The following is a 26,215-nucleotide window of genomic DNA, read 5'->3' on the forward strand; positions in this document are numbered from 1 at the left end:
GGTTTTGCAGGGCTCTGTCCTCAAACCCCTGACAGCAGCAAGCGTTTTCCTTGGGAATAATGGGGTTCAAACCAGGTTTTGCTCTCAGTTTTTACTTTCCAGGAATATACTGAAGCTAGAATTAATCATCAGGACAAGGTGGTGAAAACAATTTGACTCAAATATTAAATGATGTTTATGATTCCCAGCTGATCCAGGCTAAGTGGGACATGGATTTTCCTCCCCTGACGAGTCAGGGCTGAATTTGTTGTCTCTCCCAGCAGAAAAGAGCCATGACATCACTATTTAATGGGATTTAGGCAATCCAAGTGGAATACTCTTTGACTCAGCAGAATTTCTGCATTTGACAATGTGCAGATCAAAAGTTCCACTGGTGAAATTTATCCCCGAGCCTGCAAAATCCAACCCTGCTCTTCCTCATTATCTGTTGGGAATGTTTCAAATACCAAAACATGAAAAAATCCCACATTTTTAAATTAATACTTCTGTTAACTCGTTATAGACGCCTTGAAAATTAAAACTGGTGATTAAGGTCTGAACTCCAGCCTGAACTCGGTGGGAATTGGGGACCTGCCCTGCTTGTAGCTATTAAAAAGGGAGAAATCCCTGCAAGAATTCCTGCTGCTTTTATGGGTTCGGAGTGGCCCGTTTGGTTTGGTTTCCTTGGCGTTTGTCTCGCAGGCTTCTTCAGAGAAATAAATCCACAAGTGTTTGCCTGTCATCACATGAGCCTGGATTGATGTAATCAGCACCAGACACACGTCACAGAACTTCATGTGCTTCAGCAAAATACAAGATTTTATTAATTCCTCGTTTGGGGGGGGATGTGTGCTTTAAATGAGCCTCAGGGGGTTCTTAACTTGTGCCAAGAAATGAGAACGGTTCCTGCGAGCTGGTGTTGAGCAGCACCACGAGATCAGCAAGGGGAGGCTCCCTTAATGACAGATAACTTCATCAAAAGCTGCTTTTATTATTAATTAAATCACAAATCATCCTGCCTTATTTTTTTCCTTTATGCACCAGTAAATCTGTAGGAATTTGTTGTTAAATATTGAGGTTGATTAGATCAAAAAGCCATAAATGATGAGTACAATATATAGATTTATATATTAAAATTTTTATTTTTATAACAATATGTATCTTTTATATTAAAATTTTTATTCATATAATAATATTTTACACATCAAAATTTTATTTATAATATATATTTATATATTATGAATTTTATTTATATAATAATATATATTTATATATTACAATTATTTATATGATAATATATATTTATATATAATTTTTATTTATATTTTGATATATAGTTGTATATAAAATTTTTATTTATATAATAGTATATAAATTTATATAGAAATTAATTATGTATGGCATTTTATATAATACAGAAATTAATTCTATATTCTATATTCTATATAATCTTTATATATTATGTATTTATAGCTTATATATATAAGATTTTTAATATATTTTTATATACATAAAATATATGTATAGCCATAGGAAACCCTTTGAAACCTGGTGTGTTTCTTAGTATTGAGGGTGGGGTTTTTTGGGGTTTTGGGTTAGTTTAATGTGCTGTAAATACAAATAAATCTAAATCAATCCAAACAAGGTCCTGATGTGGGATTGAAGCCGTGCTGGAGTAAACTCAGTTTGAGGCACAGCATTTAAAACTGCTCAGCTTTGGGATTTAGAGTCAGTTTTGATGAGAATTGGTGATTTTACAGAAAATGGCCGTGGTGAGGCCGAGGCTGAGGGAATTCCAGGGGGAAAAGCAGGAGCAGCCCTGGGGAGGCCCAGCCTGGTGGGGTTTGGGGCAGGGGCTTCCTCCCAAGGAAGGGGCAAATCCTTGGAGTGCTGAGCAGCCCAAAAATTGGGGAATTTCCTCTTCTTCCACTCCCCTGCAGCAGCATTTTCCCATTTAGGTCACATTTTATGGCATCCAGGACTTTTCTGTCCTCCTTGGCAGCGTTTTGGAGCTCCAGCTGTTGGAAGTGAGGAACAAAACCAACAATTTCTCAACCCCAATTTTAATTCTTGTGCTTTTTCTTCGTTGTGTTTTGCAGGTATTCCTTTGGTAAGTGACTAAAAATGAGCCCAAAGCTGCAGTAATGTTTTATTGATGCATTTGTGGGTATGTAGCTTCTCCATTATTCCAGCTTCTTTGCTCTTCCTCTGGCATGTTTAAATTTCAATTATTTTCTCTCTTTTTCTGGCATAATTAATATTTTTTTAAATTTAATGTTATTTTTATAAAGTTTATATTTTTATTAAGCTTTTCTTTCTGCCCGCTGAGTTTCTTTCTGCCTAAATGCCCTTAAGGAAAGGAAATTCTGTAAACTGAGGCTGAGGAGAGTTGATGGAAGGGTCGTGTTTGAGATGAAGGGAATGAAGGACATTCCTGGGAGGAATCTGTTCCTCCCAAATTCCCTTTGCAGGGTGATTTGGGTCTCAGGAACCTCCTATTCCCATCCTGGGCTTTTTCCTGGCATGAGCTGCAGGCTTTGCTCCCTTGGAGATCACTTTTTATTCCCTGTTGGATTTGTTTTTTTCAGTTTTCCAACCCATTCCTAAATTAGAATTCCTGCTGGAAGCATTTCCCTCTGTGGAAATACCAGAACTGCTGCTTTTCTGGGACTTTCTGCCAGGAAGAACACCCTAAATCAGCCTGGCTGGGGGGGTTTTCTCCCTCCAGGAATGTGCTGGTGCCATGGAAATGGGATTTGTGTTCCCAGCGTGTCCCGAATGGTTCTTCAGAAAGGAGGCACGAGAATGGTTCAGTTCCTTGCTGTGCTTTGGGGAGGTTTGAGCCCTTTTCCTTCTGGGAATTGCAGCTCTCTCCTCATTCCAGTTTGGAATTTTGGATCGGTTTGGAATTTTGGATCGGTTTGGAATTTTGGATCGGTTTGGAATTTTGGATCGGTTTGGAATTTTGGATCGGTTTGGAATTTTGGATCGGTTTGGAATTCAGGTTGGTGCTTGAAGTGTCTGAGGGTTTCTGGGAATGCTGAGGTGGAGCACAGAATATGGATAAAATATAGATAAAATTTATAATTTTCCATTCCGATCCATAAAACATTCCAGATAATTCTTCCCTATTAAATGTGGATATTTAATCCAGGACAGCACAAACCCAGAGGGCTGGACTGGAGCTTCTCATCCCCTGGATGCTTTGCTGATAACTTAGGAAAATTGGGGAGGTTTTTTTTTTGTTTTTCAAGTGTTGTTTCATATATTTTTGGCCTTTCCTCGTGTCCCAAGTGGAGCTCCCCCTCCAAGGAGCCCTTTGTACGCAGTGGGGTCTCTCCCTGCCCCGCTTTTGGCGTGAGGGCTCCTTCGGAATGAGATGAAGGAGATGTAAATCTCCAGTTCCTTTTGTCAGAATACAGGAAAACCACAATATTTTTGTTATAATATAGCTGAAACAACAACACTGTCATCCATTGCTGGGGCAGTACATTAAATATTGCTGAGCTCTGGAAGCCTCATTCTTTGGGAGCATCTACTTCAAAGCAAGATCCCTAAAAAAAAAAAAATAAAATAAATTCCTGGAGAGTTCTTTGTAAGTGCTGACTGTTTCCTATCCCTCTCCAGGAAGTGTGGAGTTTTTTGTTTTTTGGGCTTTTTTTTTTTTTTGCTACATCTCAGGATGGATTTTGGTAGCCTCTGTTCAAACTCCAGGCTCTGTCCCTGTGAATTCTAAAGAACTCCAGAGCCTGGAAATAACAACAAGCTGTGGGATCAGCTGCTGTTGCCACAGGTTTTGCTTTTTGCTCTTACTCCAGGCAGGGAAAAGTGATTAAAACCCCTCCTCAGTGGAGGGAACAGGAATTCTGTTTGTCCCTGGAAGTGAGGAGCTGCTCTGGGATGGAGATCCTGCAGTGGGCATCAGCCAGGGCTTGTGCTGAGCTGGGATCTGCTGAGCTGGGATCACTTTAGGCTGAGTTTATTGTCCCTCTGCTGTAAACCTGGCTTTGGACCCAGCGTGGGGGTGGCACCTGGGTCCTTCCCTGTGGATGGGCACAGATCCAGGCCTCTTTTCCTCCTTATTTTTGGAAGGACACAGTTCTGGTGACACAGTTCCTGGCAGGCTTTTTGGGGGTGGGAGGTTTTTGGGCTGCCTGGATGTGCTGCCTGCCCTCACTGGAGCTCAGCTGCAGGGCCAGGCTGCTCCTCCAGAGCTTTCCTGGCTTCTCCATCCTCAGCCCAAGTCTCCTCCTCGAGCTTGGCTGTTCCAAGGCCTTTCCCTCTTGTTCTCCCCTTTGGAGCCCCTTTCCAGGTGTCCTGGCCTCCCTCTCTGGGTTCTCTCTGCTGCTGGGATTAGAAGGAGCCCCCCAAGGCCAATTTGCTGCTTCATCCTTCCTGAAAATCCCCCAGATCTGCCTCCCCAGGCCTGTGGTGGTGCCACTTTGCTGGGTTCTCTCCCAGAGCAGGAATTCCTGGGGAAGCTTCTGCCTGGGATACCCCCAAGGACTCCTTTTTTCCCCAGTGGAAATCTGATTCCATGCAGGGATTTATTATCCTGCTCTAGCAGAGGCTTGGAAAAGGTGCTGCTCTTTTCCAGGCTTTTTTCCTCTTTTTTTCTGCTCTGCCTTCTGGTTTTAAGGAACCCCAGATATTCAGAAGAGACTTTGAGGGTGTCTTGATCAAAAAGAGGAGGCACTGGGGAGTTAAAAGCAGGAAAACTGCGAGGATGGAGTGGATCTGTGTGAAGTGAAAATCCAGGGAAGATGAGGTCGCTGTCCAGAGAGATCCTGAATGATCCCAGTGCTCCAGGATCCCTGTTCCCAGCGAGGAGCAGGCAGGAAGGGCAGGAATGCATCTGCTGCCCTCGTGGCTGTCAGTGGGATCATGAACCAGAGCAGGAGGAGCAGCTGATCCCGTTGGACTCCTGATGCTCCGGAGTGTCCTGTGGGGAGCCAAAGCAAATGTTTCCTTAGGGATCATTCCAGAGAGCCTGGCTCCTGCACTCCTTGCAGGCCAGAATTAGAAGCACATTTTAAAAGCAAAAGCTTTATTTTTTTTTTTTTATCCCTCTCTCTCCCAGTAAACTTCCTTGTTAATTTTGGTGTGGAGAGAAGACAAGCCCTGAACGAACTCCAAAGGTTTTTTTCCCATTATCTGTAAACATGGAATGAGCAAATACCCGATTTCCTACCCAAAATTCCCCCCAATCTGATATTGCATCTATTAGCTCAGAATTTGAGCTGAAGTGTGTTTTGATTAGAAGTGGAATAAAAAGTTGAGAGCCGAGTATTTGTAATTCTCCATCACTTGTTAAATCCTCACTCTTTGCTTCAATGCAAATTGTTCCAAGGAGGATTTTCTTTTAAAAGGTCTTCAGGGATCTCGAATTTTAGATGTGCATTGACATAAAATTAAATGTTGGAGTGCACAGCTGGGGTTCTGGGTGAGATGGAGGAGATATTTCTGCTCTTTCCCAGGGAAGGGGGAAGTTCTCCTTTAGCTGGCCTAGAGAGCAGCTCTGTGGTCATGGAGGAGGAGGAGAGGAAAACGAAACAGCTGAGGTTAAACTTGACTGGTGCAGGTCTAAAGCTTGGCTTAAGCTGGGGATGGGCTGAGCTGTGCTCAGAGCTGAGCTGGAGATTCCTGCAGACCCCTGTGGGGGCGGCTGCCCTGGACAATCCCCTGGCACAGAATCTGTGGCTGCCCCATCCTGGAGGAGCCCAGGGCCGGGCTGGGGCAGAGCTGGGACAGGGGGACCCTGCCCATGGCAGGGGCTGGAGCAGCCTGAGGGTCCCTTCCAGCCCGTTCCATGTGGAATTCTGTGATGCTCCACAGAATCCCTGTGCTGGCATCCCGTGGCTCTGGCTGTGTGGCAGCCTGGGCTGCTCCCTGCTATTCCCAGAGAACTTTTCTCCCTTCCAGCAGGACAGCCTGAGCCCTGGGCATGGCTGCAGCCCCCTCAGGCTGCTCCTGGTCCATCCCCACACAGGGTGGGAGGGCTGGAGCTGCTCCCCGACCCTTCCCGTTCCCCATGTTGGGATCTGCTGTTCCTATTGCTGGTGCAAGAGTGGGAAACTTTTCTCTCTGTCTTATTAAATCTATTTTTCAAGCTGTCACTTAAGCAGGTCTAGTGACAGAGTCGGATGTTTATGTGGCCCTGGACACTTGAACTCTGGTGTTTTCAATCACAACAGCACCTTTTGCCAGCCGGTCTGAATTAAAAACTCCCCCTGACCTTTTACCCCCATCCCTCTTAAATTCATGCTTTAAAAACAGCTTAATGAGGGGTTTACTGGCCCAATTGGAAGTTTTTATTAAAACCTATTAGTGAGCTGGAGTAGCCTGCCTGAAGGAAACGATTAGGCCGGAGCAGCCGGGCTCAGAGCTGGCCCTTGGCCACTCCAGGTTTTCCCTAAACTGCTTCCAGACCCGCAGCCTGCACGGAATTCATATCCTCTGCTGGGATTTATGGCTTGTCTGATTCCCTGCCCAGCCTCACCCCGGGCCTGGGTTTGATGTTGTTAGGCCTGCATTAAAGAGCAGCGGGGCCTTTGCTCAAACTCATTTGGGAGCCTCGATGAGAGGGAAATGTTCCCCCAAAATCTGGTGCTGGCCCAGGGATGGGGTGTGCAGCCTGCTTGGGCAGAGCCAGAGCTCCTGGGGAGATTCCCTGAGGAGCATCCCAGCGTGGTGGAGGTGCACTGGTAGAACAGCCGGGGTTTGGTGTGAAATTGGATTTTGTGGAGGACACAGATTGGTTTTTCTTGGGATCACAGGCAGGAGCTGGAGGGTAGAAATCCCAGCTGCCTTCTGCTGTCACCTTCCAGTTGGATCTCAGCTTGTTTTCTCTGAGTCTGTGTTTTATATTAAAAATCAGGCCAGTGGTTCTTGCCTATCTCCAAAACAAACCTTCCAAGGCTGATGGAACCTTGGGAGATGTTATCTCCATGTTGTTGTCTCCATGGATTTGAGGGATGCAGGCCAGAGCTCCAAGTTCCCAATAAGAACCTCTGGTGGAAGGTTCTGCCATGGCAGGGCTTGGAATGGGGATGGGCTTTGAGGTCTCTTCCAACCCAGCCCATCCCAGGGTTCTGTAAAGCCAAACCAAAGGCTGAGATTTGGGCTCTCCCTTCCAAAACCTGGTTTTAGCCAGATTCCCTCCTAATGAGACAACAGCAGCACAATTAATGGGGAAAAAAACCAGGAAATCCCCAATATACCAACCAGGCTGCTGTTTAATTGACAAATGTTTTGGTTCTGGGATGCACCTTGAGCATGATAAAGCAGAAATAATCCCCAAACAAAAAGCACCTGGTCCCTCTGCCCACCCCACATTCCCCAAGTGTCACCTCCCGCCTGTTTTTTCTCCTGGCACATGGATGCACCGACCTGGGTGCATTTAAAAAAGAATGTTTAAGGAAAAATCTGCCATTAACGTTATTACTGTGAAGTAGTGCCTTTGATTGCGGCAATTATGCAAATGAGCTGAAGGGATAAAATCCTCCTTAACGAGGCCTGATGGAAATGGTGGTGCTGGAAGGGTGCAGAACTTCTCCAAAGAGCTTTCCACGGGTGGAATTTTCGTGCAGCCCTTTGCCATGGTCCTGGAGCTCGACCTGTGTCACTGCTGACCGGCCTGCGGATGTGATTTTTATTTTCCCTTAATCCAGGAATGTAAGTGGGTGGAATGGGAACGCTGGCCTTGCAGAAACTGGGAAAAGTCTTTCCCTAAGCAAATTGTTTCTGCACAGCTCTTGTGACCGGCTTTTGGCCCGGCCTTGAGAAAAAGGAAACAAACAGAAATGCCTTTTGCAGGCAGGGGTTTTGTTCTTGGGAGAAATTTGGGAAGAATTTCCCCATGGAAAGGGTGGTCGGGCACTGGAAGGGGTTCTCAGGGAGGTTTGGAGTGCCCATCCCTGGAGGTGCCCAAGGAGTTCCTGGAGGTGGCACTCAGAGCTCTGGGCTGGGTTCAAGGTGGGCACTGGGCACCGCTGGGACTGGATGATCCTGGAGGGCTTTTCCAGCCTCAGGGACTCTGGGATTTTGTGATCTCATTCTAAAAATGGACTTGGGGATCCTGGAGGTCTTCCCCAACCTTTATGGTCCTGGCATTGCACGGTTTCCATCAGAAAAGGTGAATTGGACTGGGTGAGTGTCAGGGTGGGGATCTCCTTTGTTCAGGCTCTAGGATTGAAGCATTTCCAGGTTAATTGGAATTGTTAATTGGAATTGGCTTCGTTTTTTGGAATCATGGAATGGTTTGGCTTGGAAGGGACCTCAAAGCTCATCTTGTTCCATGGACAGGGACACCTTCCACTATCCCAGGTTGCTCCATCCCTGTCCAACCTGGTCTCCACCTGATTTATGGAATTCTGCTGGATTTTAAGCCTTTGTGCTTGCAGGATCCTGACATGCCAAGCAATTCTGACACTTTCTGTCCCTGTGGTATTTCCCAGCTGTCCCAAACCCCAGGGAAAATCTCCTGGAAACAATCAGCTCTGGGGAGCGTTCTGTGAGCCCAGAGCCCACCTAAAAGCAGAATCCACCCCAAAAGTGAGAGATGGGAAGGTTTTCTCCTGATTTTTAGTGAGAAGGACACGCTGGGGAGGCTCCAGTGCAAACAGTGGGGCAGTGCTGGCTCCCACAGCTGGAGCTGTTTGGATTCCCTGTCTGTCCCCAGGCTTTGGATGGGGTTTGGGCAGAGCTGCCTTCAAGGTTTGCTCCCATCCAGAGCTCAGATCTGGCACAGGGGAAGAAGTTTGAGTTTTATTTTTGTGTTTTCCTGAAGTTAAATAAACCTTGATGTGCAGAGTGACCCCTGGATAGTCACAGTAAACCAAAGGGCATCCAGGGAGCTGCTGGAGTTTTTCTTCTCCATTATCCACTCTCATTTCCAACATCTGATTTATCTGTGCCTCTTCCCATTCCATGTCCCTTTTTGCCCAAATCTACATCCCATAAAAGTTTTCTGGCAGTGATTCATGAGGCTGATTCCAGCTCTTCTATGGAGTTTGGAGCTCCATTTTTCCTGGTGGATGTTCTTCTTAATTAAAGAATTATTAATTAAAGGGTTGAGAGCTTGGCATTGGACATCTCAGGGCAGCTCTGAGGAAGGCTGGACCCTTTTTGAGGAATCCAACTCTTGGGAAATTCCCCATCCTTTTAATTGATCTGGGGTGGGGAAGTTTGGGTGGAAATCCGTGGATTTTGGTTGCTTTCCGTCAGGAATGTTTGATGAGCAGAGGAGAAGTTTGGGTCAGGTTAAATGGCCTTGATTTTTGTCTTTTTTAATCAGTGAGAGACTGGAAAAGCTCTTGGACTAGAGCAGCTTCTCTATCTCCCTGCAGGACCCAGCTGGAAGGGGCCACAGCATTGCAATGGAAACGAAAAAAAAATCAATTTTCCTTCCCATTCCTGTCTGGTACTTTCTTTTGGCCGTGGATTAAAACCCCATTGGTTTGAGCAATAAAATTAAGGCTCTTTTCCAGGACATTTGTCCTGTGTTCTTATCTATTCTTATCCCTTTTTTCCTGCCGGAAGGAGGAGAAGGAATGGTGTGGGATTGGTTTTTTCTCCTTCTTTTAAGTTGTCTTCTTAGGGATATTTATTTGACAGCTCGATGCTACTGAAGGTTAAATATTGTTTAATTGTATTTATGCTGGCAGAGCCCCTTTTGGAATTCTCTGGGATTCTTCACAAGTCTCTTTTTTGAGGTTTATTGCATTTTCTGTGTTCCCTTCATGCATCAAAACTGGTGGAAGGGAGAGCCAGAGGTCAAGTTTGATCTTCCTCTAAATCCAGACTCCTTGATCTGCCCGGAGCAGGGAACAAACTCCATGAATGGAGCTGCCTGTGGCTTTCTCCTTGAAGTTCCTTTGGCCAAAAATGTTGTTTCCTTGGTATTATTTGTGGGAATGCGCTGGGGTTGAGCACATTTCTGGACTGACAAAAGGGAATCAGGATTTTTGGAACTGACGCAGTTCTTTTTGCTTTGGCATCTTTAAAAATTGGGAAGAAAATGTGTCGTAGTGGAGAGATAAATACAAATTTAGACTTCAGTGGTGAGAGAAATTGTGTGCTTTAGTGAGTTTGTGCATGTGAAGAACATCTTAGCAACCAGATTTTCTGTATTTCCCTGCTTCTCCTGCCTTTAATTGAGAGCAGGAGCTCATTAATGCCTGAGCATCATTAAAAATCAGGGTTGGAAGGGCCTTTGTGGGGTTTCAGTGCATCCCCTGAACTCCTGATTTGGGGTTCAATCAGTCCAAGACCAAACGTGCAGAACCCAAAGGAGAAGAGCAGAAAGTGCCTCAAAACCAGCAGGGAGCTCAGCAGTGGAGCTGCCACTCCTCCTGCTGTCCCCAGCGCCTGTCTGGGGACAGGAATTTCCTGGGAGCCCAAATCCCTCTGTGTTTTCCTGCTGTTTGTGGCATCTCTTCCTGCCGAGCCTGTGTGGGCTGCCTGCATTTCCTGAGCTCTTCCCCCAGCCCAGGCTCCTGTTCCCATTTCAGGAATTCCTCATTTCAGGGCACTGCTACCTAGCCAAATATTTCTGGCCACCCCCTCACTGCACCCACCGCCTTCCCCGAACCTCCTCGAGCGCCGGGGTTCATTTATTTACTTTCAGCCCAGCAAAATCATTTTCTCATGGGCTTTTTTCCCTCCCCAGGCCGGGTGAAACCGCAGTGTTAAGCCGTGCTCTTCCCACCGTCCCTGGGAAGCTGCAAGGAGCCAAGGTTCATATTTGCTGCTGCTCCAGGCAGAGACGTGTCAGGATTTCCAGCACTGAAATCTCCTCTGCACCTCAGCTCCCCTGCCTGGGCTCAGTCACTGCTTTTGTGACAAATCCCTGGTGTTTTCCTCTTCTTTTTTAAGATGCGTCCCAAAATTACCTGTCCTTGTTATAGCCTGGGGGGAGAAGGCTCCAGAGTGACCTGAGTGGGGATTTTGGTGCCTGAAGCGTTGCTGTGTTCTCTTCTCTTTATTTCCAATTTTTAGATACTTCAAAAATGATTTATCTTTAATGTCTGTGCTAATGTGGTCACTCAGAGTGGCAGGAAAGGATCCTTGGGGGGGAAAGAGCCATGGAGAAGGTGAAGGACGAGGGGCAGAAACCTCCAGGGAAATGGTTCTTGCCCCCTGTTTTGGGTTATTTTGGGAGGGAGAACCCGTGTGTTGTGTCTGCCAGAGTGCCAGCACAGCCCTTTGTCACTGATTGTCACCAGGACCTTTTTATTCCACTGTTTACAGGTTGGGAAACACCAGGGGAAAGCCCAGGTGTAAATGTGGGACAGTGTCTTGGGTTTGCACTGATCTCAGCCAGGGGAAGGCAGAGCCTGGAGAGACAGAAATTCCCAGCGGGATGGGGAGGGGATGCCAGGGAGGTGTCTGAGGGGACAATGCAGAGCTGTAGCTCTTCCCTCTGTCCTTTGCTAAGCTTTAAACCCCCACTTTTCATCCCCTTTAGCACAACGTGTAATATAAATATTTTCCATTCTCATTTATGTGGCTTCTTAATATTCCTGATGGCATCCCCAGTACCATTCTCCCGGCTCATTCAGCTTTTCAAACAGGCAGTGGCCAGGGAGATGAGGAGAATTTTAAAGTCAGGATTTGATGGTTTGGAATCAGCCCTTGAAATGTGATTTCATCTCTTTTTAATCTTATTTTAAAAGAAAGTCACTGGGTGCTGATATTTTCCCCTCCAGGCACAGGGAGAGCTCAGAGATCTGCAGGGCAAATGCTCCAGAGATGGTTAAGCAGGGGAATGAGGCCAGGACATTCTGCACACAGCTTGGACAGTTCAAATAATTTATTTAGAATATTTTCCCATCTGTTTGTTATTATTAAATATGAAGGACTGATGTTGCACAACGTTACCTTTTGGATTTATGGCCAGAAGAAATCGGTGGAGGTTTTTATTGAGTACCCTTTAACTCTGGCTCAGTCACAAACAGCATTTTGAACTTCTCCTTGGTCAGGTTTTGAGGTAAAATGAAATGAAAGCAGCTCCCAACACGCGCTGCTCTTCAAGGGTCAGCACTTTCTCTTTGGAAAGTTATCCTGTCCAGGAATATCTCGAAGTGTTTGGTTTCATTTTTGAGTCCTGGGATGCCACAGATGCTAAAAACTCCTCCCTCTGCATCAGGAAGAGGATCTGGGCTCTTCTTTGGAAATGCAGTTTTCCCTTGGGAGGGTAAAACTCTTTTCTTTATTTCCACGTTTTTAGATACTTCAGAAATAATTTATCTTTAATATCGGTGCTTATGTGGTCACTCAGTGGGACACTCTCACTTTATAAAAGATTGATCTCTTAAATCCTTTTCTAGCCCAGCTGAGAATTTGGAATTAGATTATTTTAAGGTCCCTTCCAGCCCAAATCATTGTGATTCTCTAAAAGAAGAATATTTTTGTGTATAGAACCCAATACCACTTAACAGCTGTCTGATTAATAATGATTTTACCAGATAACAGATATTTTCAATTTGGGTTTGGTTCCCTTTTCTCCCTCCTGTAGCCCCAGGGTGTCCCTGGGTGGTTGATAAATCACCAGGATCAGCAGGGCTGCTGTTCCAGCTGCCCTCCCACACGGCTCCAGTCAGGGAATTCCAGCCCCCAGTTCCCATCAGTGACTGAACGTTCACATCAAAGCCTGGCCAGAGATTTCTGTCGAGAGCTGAATTCATTCCTGGAGCAAGAGGTGCTGCCCTCCACTTGAAACTGCAGGATTGAAGCAGTGCAGGATGTTTTCCCAGGTTTTATTTGTCTGGAGAATCCCTGAGCTATGCGTGCTTTTTACAGTTTTACAATTCCATGTTAGTTTTATGTTGCTGTACACTTTAAAAACTGCTTTTTTTTCGTTGCTGGATCCTTCTGTTCTGGGGCATGTACACGATGATCTTGATGGTCCCTCCCACCCCAAAGCAGCGTAGGATTTTCAGGCTGATTTAATAAGTGCAGAGTGAGGACTGAAATCATTCATCTGGTTCATTTTAGGCACTGAAGTCATTTGGATTCCTTACAGGGCGAACAAGTTCTGTGGTGCTGGGACATCTGTGAGGAGCTGTTTAATATCACTTGTCACTGCCCTGCCTGCTTGTTGTTTTCATGTGGTCGACTCCAGCGGTTTCCAGCGAAATGTAAAAAGCTGCTTCTTCAAATGAGAAGCAAAAATCTTTAATTACACGGCGGGGAATGCGCTCACGAGTGGCCGTGATGTCACTGGCATGGCAGAGCCACCACCCAGGCTGCTGGGTGGAAAGTGTGGGGAAATCTGGGGCTGTGTGAGTTACCAGGGGACTGCTGGGGCCCTCCAGCTGGCAGCAGGACTCAGGGAATGGGGATTTTTTGGGGAAAAAACGCTGCTTTTCTGCTGCCCTGCTCCCTTCACCAGCCAGGCTCCGTGGTGTTTGCAGCGGGGCTGGAGGAGGGGAGGTTTGGGGATGCCCTGGGTGGGTTTTTGCTGGGTTATCCAACCTTGTGGCTTTCTCCAGGAGCCGTGGAAATGAGGCTGGAGGGGCCTGGCACAGATTCCCCATCCCTGGCAGTGTCCCAGGCCAGGCTGGACAGGGCTTGGAGCAGCCTGGGGCAGAGCAAGGTGTCCCTGCCCGTGGGAAGGAGATGCAATGAGCTGATCCTGAACGTCCCTTCCCACCCAAAGCATCCCAGGATTCTCTGATGTGGAATTCTCACTGCACTCTGTGTTACTTTATTAAATGAACTGGTTCTTTTTTGGGGTCTTTTTGGAGATTTTTTTAGCCTTGGCCCATAATTCAGGTTGTGTCTGACCATCAGCGTTTCTGCCTCTGTGTTTGCTCCTCTTTGCAGGAGAGAAAAATCTCCTCACCCAGCTGCCTTCTTGCCATTTGTGCCCCACAATCACCCACAAGCTGCTGCTTCCTCCTCCGTCTCCTCAGATCTCTTTAAAATCAGCTTTTGAAAGCAGCTTTTTGATTTCCTGAGATCCACATTTGCTCTCCTCCCCCTGGCTCCCCCTTCCTTTGTTCCTGGAGGTTCCTGGAGGTTCAGGCTGTGGGTGTTGGGGTCACTTTGGTCACCTCTGAGCTCATGGTGTTGCAAAAGGCCTGGATGAAAGCAGCCCTGAATCGCAGCAGATTTCCAGCCCCGAAGCCTCCTTGGAGCTGGTTGAGTTCTGTGAGGGATGGGGCTGAATGGAGACTCCTGTTTGCTTTTTTTTTGGGAATGGAGGGATGTCCAAAAGGACCTGGCAGTGCCCATTTTCTGATTTAACTGTAATCCTGGAAAATAGCCTTGAGCGTGGACAGACCACATCCCCTTTCAGAATCAGAAAAATCATATTTATAGGCACTGGAGTGGTGTTGTCATGGTTTTCTGTTTAAATTCCTTTGTTGTTGTTTGCTTGGTTTGGGGTTTTTTTAAGTTTTTGGGTGTAAAAGGTGGTGCAGGAATCCTGGAATCATTCAGATGGGAAAAGACCTCCAAGATAATTTAGTCCTCACCTTGTCCCCAGCCCAGAGCTGTGAGTGCCACCTCCAGTCCTTGCTTGGACACCTCCAGGGATGGGGACTCCAAACCTCCCTGGGCCTGAAACCCTTCCCATGCAAAAACTCCTTCTGCACCGGTGAATTCCAGCAGAAACCACCAGGAATTCAGGAAAAAACATCTTCATGGGAAGAGCTGTCAAGCCCTGGGAGAGGCTGCCCAGGGCAGTGGTGGAATCCCCATCCCTGGAATTGTGCAGGAGCCACGTGGAGGTGGCACTTGGGGACACGATGAGCACGGTGCCTGTGGATTGATCATTGGACCTGATGATTTAAGAGATCTTTTCCAACCTTCAAAATTCCACAATTCTCACACAGACCTTTGAGATCCCACCTCTGGTGTCCCTGCTGTGTCTGCTGGGTGCTGGACAGGGAGATCTGCCTTGAGGTTAATCAATTATCCAGCAATTTTTACCCTACTCCATAAACAAGCTGTGCTTTAAAAGCACCACTCAGGGAAAAAAAAAAATATCAGGGAGGCAGAGATGATATTCCATAAGAGATTCACTCCAAATCCATGAGGGAAATCATCCCTGGCCTGGATTTATCTCCTGCAAACACTCAGGGTGAAACTTGTGCTCGCACGAGGCTCAGGCTGGATCTCAGCAGGGCAGTGGGGGCCTCCCGTGACACAGCAGGAGAAATTTGTTTAATTTGCTGTTTGCTTCGAGGCTGTGTGCTGGCAGGAGCCCTTGCCAGGTGCCTTCATGGTGTTTAATTTCTTGCTGAAGTGTGCGAGCTGGGAATGGCAGTTTGGGACGGGGAGGAGAGAGGGATCGGGGCGATGCCTTGAGAGGCTGCCTGGGACAGAGGCCGGACAGAGTTAAAGGAATAAAGCAGGGATTTATTAAAAAGGCTTTAAAAGGATCCACCTTGGGCAGTACAAGAGCCTGGCCAGGGCTACACCCAAGATGGACACTGGGTCAGGAGTTTTCACACTTTTATGAGTTTTGGTCCATTTACACATTGGGGTTAATTGTCCAATTACAGCTGCAGATGATGAAGTCCCATCCTCCCAGATTGCTCTCCTCAGTTTGCTGTTTGTACCTTTTGGGCTGAAGCTGCAGTGGTGCCCTTGGTTCTGGGGCTGGAGAAGGATTGTTCTGTGTGACTGAGCTGTGGGTAACACTTTCTATGGAGTTCAGAGTGATGTACCAAGGCAGTGCAGAATCTGGAAAACGTGGAAGCAAAACTGAAGGCATCGGGGGAACAGCTGCTGGCGGGCTCTGAAGCTGCCAGAAAAGAAGATTTAAGGCCTGGCAGACACCTGTTTGGAGCAGTTCAGCTCCTCGGGCACAGGGCAGGGGGCCTGGGCGGGAGGAGCAGATGGAATGAGCGTGGCAGGTTGTGCAGAGAGCTGGGAATCTCTGTGGGGTGAGCGGGAATGTGCTGCCCTGTCCTTGTGCAGTGCTGGAGCCATGCTGCAGGATTTCAGCTTTGCTGTTTTTCATAGAAATCTGTGTTTGTAGCAGATCTGTAGCTATGATCACCTGCTGGTGGTGTCACCTGGGCCTCTCCTGCCTGGCTGCTCCCATTTCTCAGGCCCTTCCAGCCCTTCCCATTTCATTTATTCCCTGTGGGAAACATGGGCTCTGTGTCCCACAGGCTCTGCTTTTCTTCAGGTTGGACATGAGGAGGAATTTCCCCATGGAAAGGGTGGTTGGGCACTGGAAGGGGCTCTCAGGGAGGTTTGGAGTGCCCATCCTGGAGGTGCCCAAGGAGTTCCTGGCGGTGGCACTCAGAGCTCTGGGCTGGGTTCAAGGTGGGCACTGGGCACAGCTGGGACTGGATGATCCTGGAGGGCTTTTCCAGCCTCAGGGACTCTGGGATTTTGTGATCCCACTCTAAAAATGGACTTGGGGATCCTGGAGGTCTTCCCCAACCTTTATGGTCCTGGCATTGCACGGTTTCCATCAGAAAAGGTGAATTGGACTGGGTGAGTGTCAGGGTGGGGATCTCCTTCGTTCAGGCTCTGGGGTTGAAGCGTTGCCACGTTAATTGGAATTGTTAATTGGAATTGTCTCCAACGTGAGTTTCAAAGCAGAGAGCTGGGTCAGTGTGAGGATTTTCAGGGATGGTCGAGATGTTGAGGATCCTGGAATGGTTTGGGTTGGGAGGGACCTCAAAGCCCATCCAGTTCCAGCCCCAACATCTTCCACTGTCCCAGGCTGCTCCAAGCCTTGTCCAGCCTGGCCTTGGACATTTCCAGGGATGGAGCAGCCACAAATTCTCTGGCCAAGAGGATTTCAGGGAATGCTGTTTCCCATCTCCAGGGACACCTCACCCTCCCTGACCAGTGTGGGCACCTTCTCCTCACCTTGAGGTGCCCCTGGAGTTCATAGGAACAGGGCTGAAGTTATTTTCCTTCCTTGAAGACAGAGTAATTAAATCCAGTATGTACAGATCCCTCAAATTGACAGCCGCCCACAGAGCTAAAAACAGGAAATCCATTAACTTCATTATTTAAAAAATAAAATAAAAATCCTCCCAACTGATTCCTCTGTCACTTAAAGTTCTGCATGGAAGGAGGGCTAATTTAACGCTGCATTAACTCCCTGTTATCACCCTCCTGTTACCTAAGTAGTTCCTAATGACTACCCTGGAGAGCACTTGGAAGCTTTTAAAAGTTTTTATGCTAAATTTTATTTTTTTTTTCTGGGTAGTTTATACTTTAAGAACAAAAGTTCCTGCTAACGTTCTCCCAAATCTTCCAACAACAGCCAGAACTTTTCTGGTGGCTGCAGAAATGTGAAATGTCCCCAGGCTGAGGTGACTTTTGTGAACCAGAAATGGGAAATGTTTCGTGGTGGTGGTTGAAGGTGGGTTTGGCTGTGGGAAGCTGGGTCTGATCTTGGGTTTGTGGTGTCCTGGGGTTGGGGTGGAGGGTTGGGGTTAGCAGCTCTGCCCAGGGTGGTTTCCAAAGGGGTTCTGAGCTTTAGCAAAGAGTTTTGGCTCTGAGAGCCCTGAAAAGCCTGGAGACCCCATCTGTGAGAGGTGTCCCTTTGTTTGGGGGTCTGGAGTGAGGGGCACTGCAGAAGGAGAAGCAATAAATCCTGGCCTCTGCTCGTTGTCTCCTCCTCACAGATCTGACGGGCAATTTCTTCCTTTTTAAATCATTTATCCTTTCTCATTTGTCCTTTCTCTGTCTTGGTCCAGCTCCACTTCTCAGAGCAGCACCTCAGAATTTTGGGGGGAACTTTTTGGGGCTGACCTCAAAACGAATTGTCTGTGTTGCTCTGCAGTGTTTTTAAATCACAAAGTTGAAACTTTCTGCTTTATATTGGTCAAAAAGGGAGCTCTGCTGTACAAGTGCCTGGGCTTTGCCTTCCCACTGACTGGAAAACCTGAATTCTTTCAAAATTAATCCTCACACGTGTTCTCTGCTGATGGAGGAGATTCAGAGCTGCTCTTTGGGGTTATTAACGGGAGTTTGATGTTTACAGGTTGTGATCATTGCTCTCTCCATTAGGAATCACCACAAATCCTGCCCAGTTAGAGGGAGACTTGGGAAACTCGACACGAACTGGAGCAGTTCTCATCTTTGTGCTCTGTTTGTGCTGATGCTGGGCAGTGAAGGGAGGGAGTCTGTCCCTCTGGGAGGGTTGTCCTGCTGCAAAAGCAAAAATGACTGGGAAAACCCACTCATTCCAACAGGTGCTAACGGGGACCTGTGGGAGCCAAACCCAGCTGGAGCTGGGGTGGTTCTGGTTTGGGTGGGGCTGGGAACCCACGCTGGAGATCACCGAGGTGTTCCTGAGCTGGCAGGGGCAGGATTTGGGGTTTGGACTGCCTGGGGGATGCGTTGTCCAGGCTGCTCCTTTAGGGATGGTTTGGAGCTTTGCTTTCCTTTGAGGAAGTTTTTGAAGGGTGGAAAGATCCACAGGGATCATCCAGTCCCCCCCCAACATTCCCACCCTGGGAGCGTTGTCCAAACTCTCCTGGAGCTCTGGCTCTGTGGGCACTGCCCTTTTCCCAGCATCCCACCAAAACCTCCCTGCCCCAGCTCCAGGCAGAGGAGGAGAAGGATTTTAAAGTCAGGATTTGATGGTTTGGAATCAGCCCTTGAAATGTGGCTGCAGCAAGCCCAGCTCTGGATGGAGTTCCATGGAATGCCCGAGGGGAGCCAGCTGTGCCCGGGGCTGGCGCTGCCCCTGGGGCCGTGCCCACCCTCCTGCCCCTCCGAGGGCACAGCACAGGGAGCTCTGTCCCAAAAGGCTCCAGGATTTCCAGGGGTTTGGGTGTCAGACCCTCGGGGTGGCAGCTGGGAGCTGTGGGTGCTGCGAGCCTGGAGAGGTTCAGTCCCAAAGTGTCCTTTGGGATTTCAGGTCACCCCCAGATCAGGGGTGATGCAGACCCTGGAACAGGGGTAAATCCAAGGTCCCAGCACAACTCAGATATTTCTAACAGGTGCCTCAAGGCTCGAGCTGAAACCAAACCAGGCCGGGTTCAGGGAGGTGGGCTCGGAGCAGGTCTAATTCCAGGGAAATGTGGGCTGGATCTGCTCCCCTTGGCTGCCTGACACACAATATCCACAGGGAGACAGCTGCACTGGGAGCTGGAGGAGCTGGAGAAGCTGAATTGTTGGAGCAGCATTTGTCTGTGCCGTGCAGACGTGCTCTGCGGAAATTCGACGTGTGGGTGTTTCTGCACAAAGTGAATCAATTGGCTGCGTTCACCTCAGCCTGTGTTTGAGGAAGGGGAAATAATGAGAATTAATTACGTGAGCTCTTTCTAGCAGAGCCAGGTAGGAGGGTTGATTTTGGCCAGGTGATTTTTTGGAGTTAGAAAAACAGAAAATAAGAAAATTTGGTTTCTCTGGACCTGATTTTTATCTTCTGGAGGCTTTCAGCCCTTCCCTCCCTCACTGCTTTTCCCCTGATTGTCCAACAAACTGGTTTGGGATGTGCAGACTGGGGGAAAGGACTGTGCTGACTGCTGTGCAGCCACGGCCAGGCTGTGGGAACCTGGGGTGGTGAATTTATGATAAATAATAACAAGAAAATCGGACATCACCTAATGCTTAACTACCAATACAAACCCCACATTGCACCAGGGGTTCGAGCATTTGAAAGAGGCAAAACACTTGAAAACCCTAAAAGGAATAGGGGAATTTAGGTATACAGTGTATTTAGGTATATAATAATTTAGGTATACAGTGTATATAGGTATATAGTGTATTTAGGTATACGGAGTATTTAGGTTTATAATGTATTTAGGTACGTAGTGTATTTAGGTTTGGGGTTTGCTTCCTCCCTTCCCTCCTCTCCTTTGGCACATCCTCCCTGCTCCTCCTCCTCCTCCCCTGCCCCGGCAGAGACCTCTGGAAAATCCCAAACCCTGGATTTTGCCACACCGGGTTCCGAGCACGTCCCAAACCCTCAGAGCGCGTGTGGGGCAGGCGCAGCCGCCATTGGCGCTTGATTTTATTCCTTTTTTTTTTCCCCAAAAAAACCCAGCCCGTGGCTCCCTCTCCGGCTGCGCCAGAGATAACAATGGGGGGCTTTGTGCTGCCCTGCAGCTGCTGAAATTTGACGAGATCCAAGTGAGGAAAACAGGAGCAGGTGGGTCAACAACGTGACCCTTTCGTTCCCAGCAGGATCAGTGCGCCCCGGGATGGGATAAGGATGTGTTGGTTGGAGCTTGGAGGATGGGAATTGTCTCTTGGAGAGAGCCCTGGTGGGGTTTGCTGCTGTTTGTGGGGTGGGTTTTACCCCCAAAGCTCCAGGAGTGGGGAATGTTACTGAAGGAGATCGTTGCTGTCTCCATTCCTAGATTGTTCCTTGGTTTGGGGATGCTCCATGGCTTCCATGTGGATGCTCCTGGAGCTCCAGTGGCCAATATCTGCCTTCCCATCCCATGGCCCCAGAGTGGGGCTGTCCCAACGCAGCTGCCCCATCCCTGGGAGTGCCCAAGGCCAACTTGGATGGGGCTTGGATTAGCCTGGGATGGTGGAAGGTGTCCCTGCCAAGGCAGGGGTGGCTCTGGATGGGCTTTGAGATCCCTTCCAACCCAAACCATTCCATGATTCTATCCCAGTTCCTTCTCTGAGTTCCCCCAGGTCATGGAGGTGACTCCTCCATGTCTGTTTTTTTTGCTGCCCTGCCAAAATTGCTGCAGCTGGAGGAGGGTTTGGGATGTGCTTCCCAGGGTGTGTGGAGCACATGGAGGATGTGGCTGTGTCGGGCTCCTGGCAGAATGCATCTCACTGGAGAATCCTGGAATGGCTCAGGTTGGGAGGGACCTAAATCATCACTCTCCTCACCTTCATCACCTTCATCACCGCTCCCATTTGATAGCAGCAAGAGGAGGGTGGAAACCAGGAGAGAATCCTGGAGTTAAGGAGCTGGGAGAGGCAGTGAGGAACCAGGAGAGATCCTGGAGTTTAGGAGCTGGGAGAGGCAGTGAGAGATCCTGGAGTTGAGGAGCTGGCAGGGTCAGTGAGAGATCCTGGAGTTGAGGAGCTGGCAGGGTCAGTGAGAGATCCTGGAGTTAAGGAGCTGGCAGGGTCAGTGAGGGCCCAGCTGCTCCTCAGGGCTCCCCTGCCAGCTGGGGTGACCTGGCTGATCCCCTCGGGTATCCCGGAGTGTTTGGGCTCTGTGAACCCTCAGTGGTGTTCAGAGGGGGCAACACTCAAACTTCAGCAGGGCTCCAGCCTCAGGGCTGTCTAAGAATCCCAAGGATTTGGAGTCTGAGGCTTTTAGGGCAGATGTGAACAACTGTGTGTGAGTCAGCGGGGAGGAACGGGAGGTTCTGCTGATGGATTTGGTAATCTTGGGCCTGGGATCATCTTACAGCCCAGCGAGGCTGAGCTGCAGCCCAGCTCCCCCCGCGCCCGCTGAGCTGGGGATTCACTCGTGGTGTTTGACATGTTCATATCCTCAAATCTTCTGACTGAGCTGGAGTTTTTATAGAAACCACGGCACAGGAGCCTCTGGATGATCCCACCACCCAAAGAGCTTCCACAGGCCGTGGAGCAGCATCCAGCAGCTCTTTGTTTGCACGAGATGAAGCCTGGAAGAGGAGTGGGCCTGGGGGTCTTGGAGGGCTTCTCCAAGGATAACGTTTTTCTGGGAATGACAGATCATGGTCAGGATGAGTCCGTGCTGGATGGGGAAGGGTTTGAGGAGACAGCTCTGGGGAGAAGAGGGCTTTGGCCAGGAGAGGCTCAGGGTGAGGATGGATTGGATGGGTGGAGGGATGGATGGAGGGATGGATGGATGGATGGGTGGATGGATGGATGGATGGATGGAGGCTGGGAAGAAGCACAGTGGGTGATGTATCCCAGAAAACTGATCCCTCATGGGCAGCTGTGGAGCCTCCATCCCTCAGGAAGGGGGTTGTGAATAAATCAGAGCCTCTCCCAGCTCATCTGCCCCTAAACCTTTAGCAGGACCTCCTGAGGCAGGAGCTGAGCCCCACAAGCCACGTGTGCCCTCACCACGAGCTGCCAGAGCCGGGCAGGATTTAACCCCAAACTGGGGAATTTTTGGGGCTCAGCCCTGCCCCGACCCACGAGCAGAGTTTGTCCTTGGCTGCCCTTGCAGTTAAACCCGGCTTGGGGCCGGCTTAGCCGCAGAGCAGCCGGGGGTGCCAGCGCTGGCCCAGCTGGCAGCGCCGCTCGCTCCCGCCGTGCCGGCCGTGCCAGGCTCCGGCACATCCCTGGGGATAAAAGCCCAGGTGCAAGGCTGGACTCAGGGCCCAGGGAGGCCAGGCCGTGCCAGGAAGGCTTGGCTTGGCCCCCGTGGGTGCTGAGAGCATCCCCCGGAGCCACGGGGTGTGCGGGAACCCTCCTGCCCATCACAGCATCCTGCTGTGCCCCGTCCCGCCGTGCCGGCCGTGCCAGGCTCCGGCACATCCCTGGGGATAAAAGCCCAGGTGCAAGGCTGGACTCAGGGCCCAGGGAGGCCAGGCCGTGCCAGGAAGGCGTGAGAGCATCCCCCGGAGCCACGGGGTGTGCGGGAATCGTCCTGCCCATGGCAGCGTCCTGCTGTGCCCCTTCCTGCCAGGCGGGGTTAAAATAAAGCGGGAGCGCTGCTGGGTGAGGGATGGAGCTCGGGGATGCAGGAGTTTGGATCACACCCATCCCCAGCGGGGCAGGGTGCTGATTACCATATGAAAACAGGGATAACAGTGGGATTCTTGTGCTGGCAGGAATGAGGGAGATCTACGACCCTTTTGGTGCCAGTCAGCCCCGGAGCTGGGTTCAGGCACAATTAACCTTTCACTTTTGGGATGAGCCGGTGCTTTCCTGCTGCAGCTGCTTTCGGGACAATATTCCTTACTTCTCCTCCCAGAAACATTAATTTGGGCATCTGGGTGGAGGGGGGAGCTGTGCTGGGAACCAAAGGATGTGGGGAGGGAGGAGGGGGAGTTTTTAATGGCTTTGATGTGTAATAATCTGAGTTTTAAAAATTCCGGTTTGATTTAAGGGTTTTTTTGCACATTAAGATTAAAAAAAGGAGGTTTCACGCCTGGTATTGGAAATATTTTAAAGCAAATTCAAAGTGGTTTTTCTTGTGTGACAACATCGAATCAGGGGCTGGAAAAATCTTGGGGTGGGGGCTCAGGCTGAAGCTGGAAGGGATGGATGGGTTTGGAATGGGTTTGGAATAGTTTGGAATGTGTTTCCCTGCCTCTTTGGAAGGGAATTGTTTAGGATCAAAGTGATGAAGTGCCTGGAGAAACCTTGGGAAGGAACAGGAGCCGTGGACACTGCCTGGTTTAATTGAGATAGCTGAGAATATCAGTGCCTTATCCTGGCTCCACCAAGGAATCTTCAGGAATTCTCCTCACCAAAGTGCCATTCAATGTCTTTTTTTTTAATGTTTCAAAGTACAATTCTATCACACAGAAATATTTGAGAATCAGAATAATTGGAGGTGGGACAAAGCTGGAGCAGTTTTGTTTTGGCAGGGATAAATTGGTGCTTCCAGACGTGGTGGGGGTTGGACTTCACCTGTCAAAACAGAGCTGTGTGCTCTGCCTCTCCTGGAATTATCCTCCCAATATTTATAGGCTGGGATGGAGGAGGAAATGCAAAATACTGATTTTACACGGATTAGGTGGAGTCTGCTCCAGAGGATCCAGGGAATGGATTCATGGAGGGATCCCAAGCTCTGCTTTGAGCTCAGTCCAGGGTAGTTTGGTTAAATCCAGGGATGTGTAAAATCCAGCAATTGAAAGTGGCCTAATGGACAATTCTGGTAGCATTTTGATTTTTTTGTGATTAAAATTCCAAGCTTCTCATTGTGCTGAACGTCGATTCAGGATCCAGTCACTATTTTTTGAAGCTAAAACTGCCCCATTTTGGCACAAATCCAGCTCAGTCCCTGGCACTGCTGGATCCATCCATGACTGGAGGACTCAGTGGCACTGCTTGGTTGTCCTGTGCCACTTCCCAGGGCTCTTCAATCTCATTTTTTTCTGCTCTACAGAAGTTATTAATTTTTATAAACCCCCCTTTTTATGCAGTTTGTGCTTGGAGAAGAACAACACAACCCCAAAGCCTCAAACCCCTGAATCCCCCCCATGTGGGATGTCTGATTTCCCCCAAATTACCCTTAAAAAGCATTCAAGGCGTTTTTTTTTTTAATCCTTCCATTCCAATTTAATTCCAGGATAACTTCCAGTGCTCCATAATTATTATTCAGGGTATTTAGTTAATATAATATTATTAATAATTAATTATTAATTTTTAAAATAATTATTCCAGGATAACTTCCAGCACTCTAACACCTTAATTATTTCCTTCTTCGCTCCTTGTTGGCCCTGCAGGATGGGAATCACAGCTGCTGGAGACAGGATTCCTGGGAATATTCCTGTGCCCCCTCTGGACGCTGTCCCGCCTGCCCCAGGGCTCTCCTCCTTCCCGAATCGTCATCTGGAGCTTCCGCTGGCTGATTTTCAGGATCATGCTGGGAGCGGTGAGTGGGAATTCACCTCTGCCTTCCTGGAGGTGGCAGCAGCAGGGATGTCCCTGAGGTCAGGGTTGGGTTGGACCTGATGATCCTGGAGGGTTCCAGCCTAAGGATTCTGTGATCCCAGCTGGGAATTGCCCCAGTCCGGCACTGCTGGTTTGGGAGATTTCCCAGGAAAAGCTTTGGATTTCCCAGGAAAAGCTCCCTGCTCTGGCCCTCAGGATCCTTCACTCGCTCCTGGTCGTGTTCTGAGGGGGAGAAGCAGCAGGGGATGATCTGTGTGGATGTGCTGGGGCTGCACTTGAGTGGCTCTTCCAAGGGAATTAAGGGAGGTTGGGCACTGTGGCTTTTCCACACAACTCTTGGAATGTGGTGGACAATTCCCAGCTTTTCCCGCATTTCTCCTCTGTTGTTTTTGCTTTTCTGAGCTGTCACTCTCTGCTCCGTGGCTCCAAACAGAGCAATTGCTGCAGAACTGTCCCGGTGCCAGAGGGAATTCCCAACAGTTTGTAAAGGAATCCATCAGGAGCTGACACACCCCTGGAAAAACCAAGGCCTGGCAGGGGCATTCTCCATCAGCTCCGTCTGCTTGGACCTTCCAGGACATCCCAAACCTTCCAGGACATCCCAAACCTCCCAGGACATCCCAAACCTTCCAGGACATCCCAAACCTTCCAGGACATCCCAAACCTTCCAGGACATCCCAAACCTTCCAGAACATCCCAAACCTTCCAGGACATCTCAAACCTTCCAGGACATCCCAAACCTTCACAGCTGAGGGGCATCACTGCACGAGGAGTGGTTGGGTTTTTTGGAATTTTAGCTTGGGATTTTTTCAGGGATCTCAGAGTGAAGGTTTTATTTGGGGCATTTTTCACCAACAGGGTCTTAACCAAATGTCAGCACAGGCACTTCACCCCTGAGGGCTGCAGGCTGAATCCCAGGATCCCGATGCTTCTTTGGATTCAGGGAATGCCTGGACGTGGCTCTGCTCTGGTTGGCAGCATCCTCTGGTGGGGATTGGTCACGGGGTGATGATCCTGGAGGTCTTTTCCAGCTCCCTGGGTTCTGTGGTTCTCAGCTGTGGTGGGGATTGTTGAGTGAGCTGACACCAAGTGCAGCAAAACATCCCTGATTCCTTAAAAATTGATCTGATCACCAATTTGCATCCTGCCTTTCCTTCTAAACTGGGATCTGCCTCAGCTCTTTTCCTGCTGCTGTGTCTCATATATTCTGAATTATGGGACAGGCTGGATATGAAGGAGAACGGTGCTTCCCAAACATCTCTGTTCCCATTACCTCTGCGCTGCTCTCGGCTTCGCCAGGAGAGCAATAACTCCTGATATTTTTGGGAAGAGACGTGTCCCTGTGTGCCTGGGATGCTGATATATCACTAACAGGCACGGGAGAGGAAAACATGGGAAGGTCATTAAACAGGGACCCCCACCAGTGAGTGATTGATGGGATCTTTAATGCTCGGGGCCCAAACTCGGGTAGGATTTCTCCTGGCAGGCAGCAGGAAGGGGAAGGATCCTCCTGGAATCCAGGTGCACCTGCTCCCAGTGCGTCTTGGGTTTCCTCCTGCCCTGGCCAGGAGCTGAGCACCCACCCCAGGGTGTCTGAGGGGTTTTCCAGGGGTGGCACTGGCAGTGGTGGTGTTTCCTGGGATTCCTCGGGCTGGCTGGGGAGAGACTTTCCTTGGGGAATCCTCCATGCAAGCAGCATCCCCTGGGGGCAGCAGGGCTTTCCTCCCCTCGTGCTGGGTGTTCAGGGAGCATTTTGTAAATGCTCCTCGGG

The 26,215-nt window shown here is 49.0% G+C and overlaps 1 protein-coding gene across 3 annotated transcripts in view; it reads left to right on the plus strand.

Moving 5' to 3' along the window:
* The window catches only part of LMF1 (lipase maturation factor 1), a 147,735-nt gene that overhangs the window by 18,233 nt on the left and 103,287 nt on the right, over positions 1–26,215 (plus strand). For all 3 annotated transcript variants that reach the window (XM_063414229.1, XM_063414232.1, XM_063414230.1), the window contains exons 3-4: positions 2,079–2,089; positions 24,276–24,424. In XM_063414229.1, coding sequence (XP_063270299.1) covers positions 2,079–2,089; positions 24,276–24,424 — 160 coding nt within the window. The remainder of the gene's footprint in view (positions 1–2,078; positions 2,090–24,275; positions 24,425–26,215) is intronic.

This window comes from Prinia subflava, chromosome 17 (assembly GCF_021018805.1).
Source record: "Prinia subflava isolate CZ2003 ecotype Zambia chromosome 17, Cam_Psub_1.2, whole genome shotgun sequence".
NCBI lineage: Eukaryota > Metazoa > Chordata > Aves > Passeriformes > Cisticolidae > Prinia > Prinia subflava.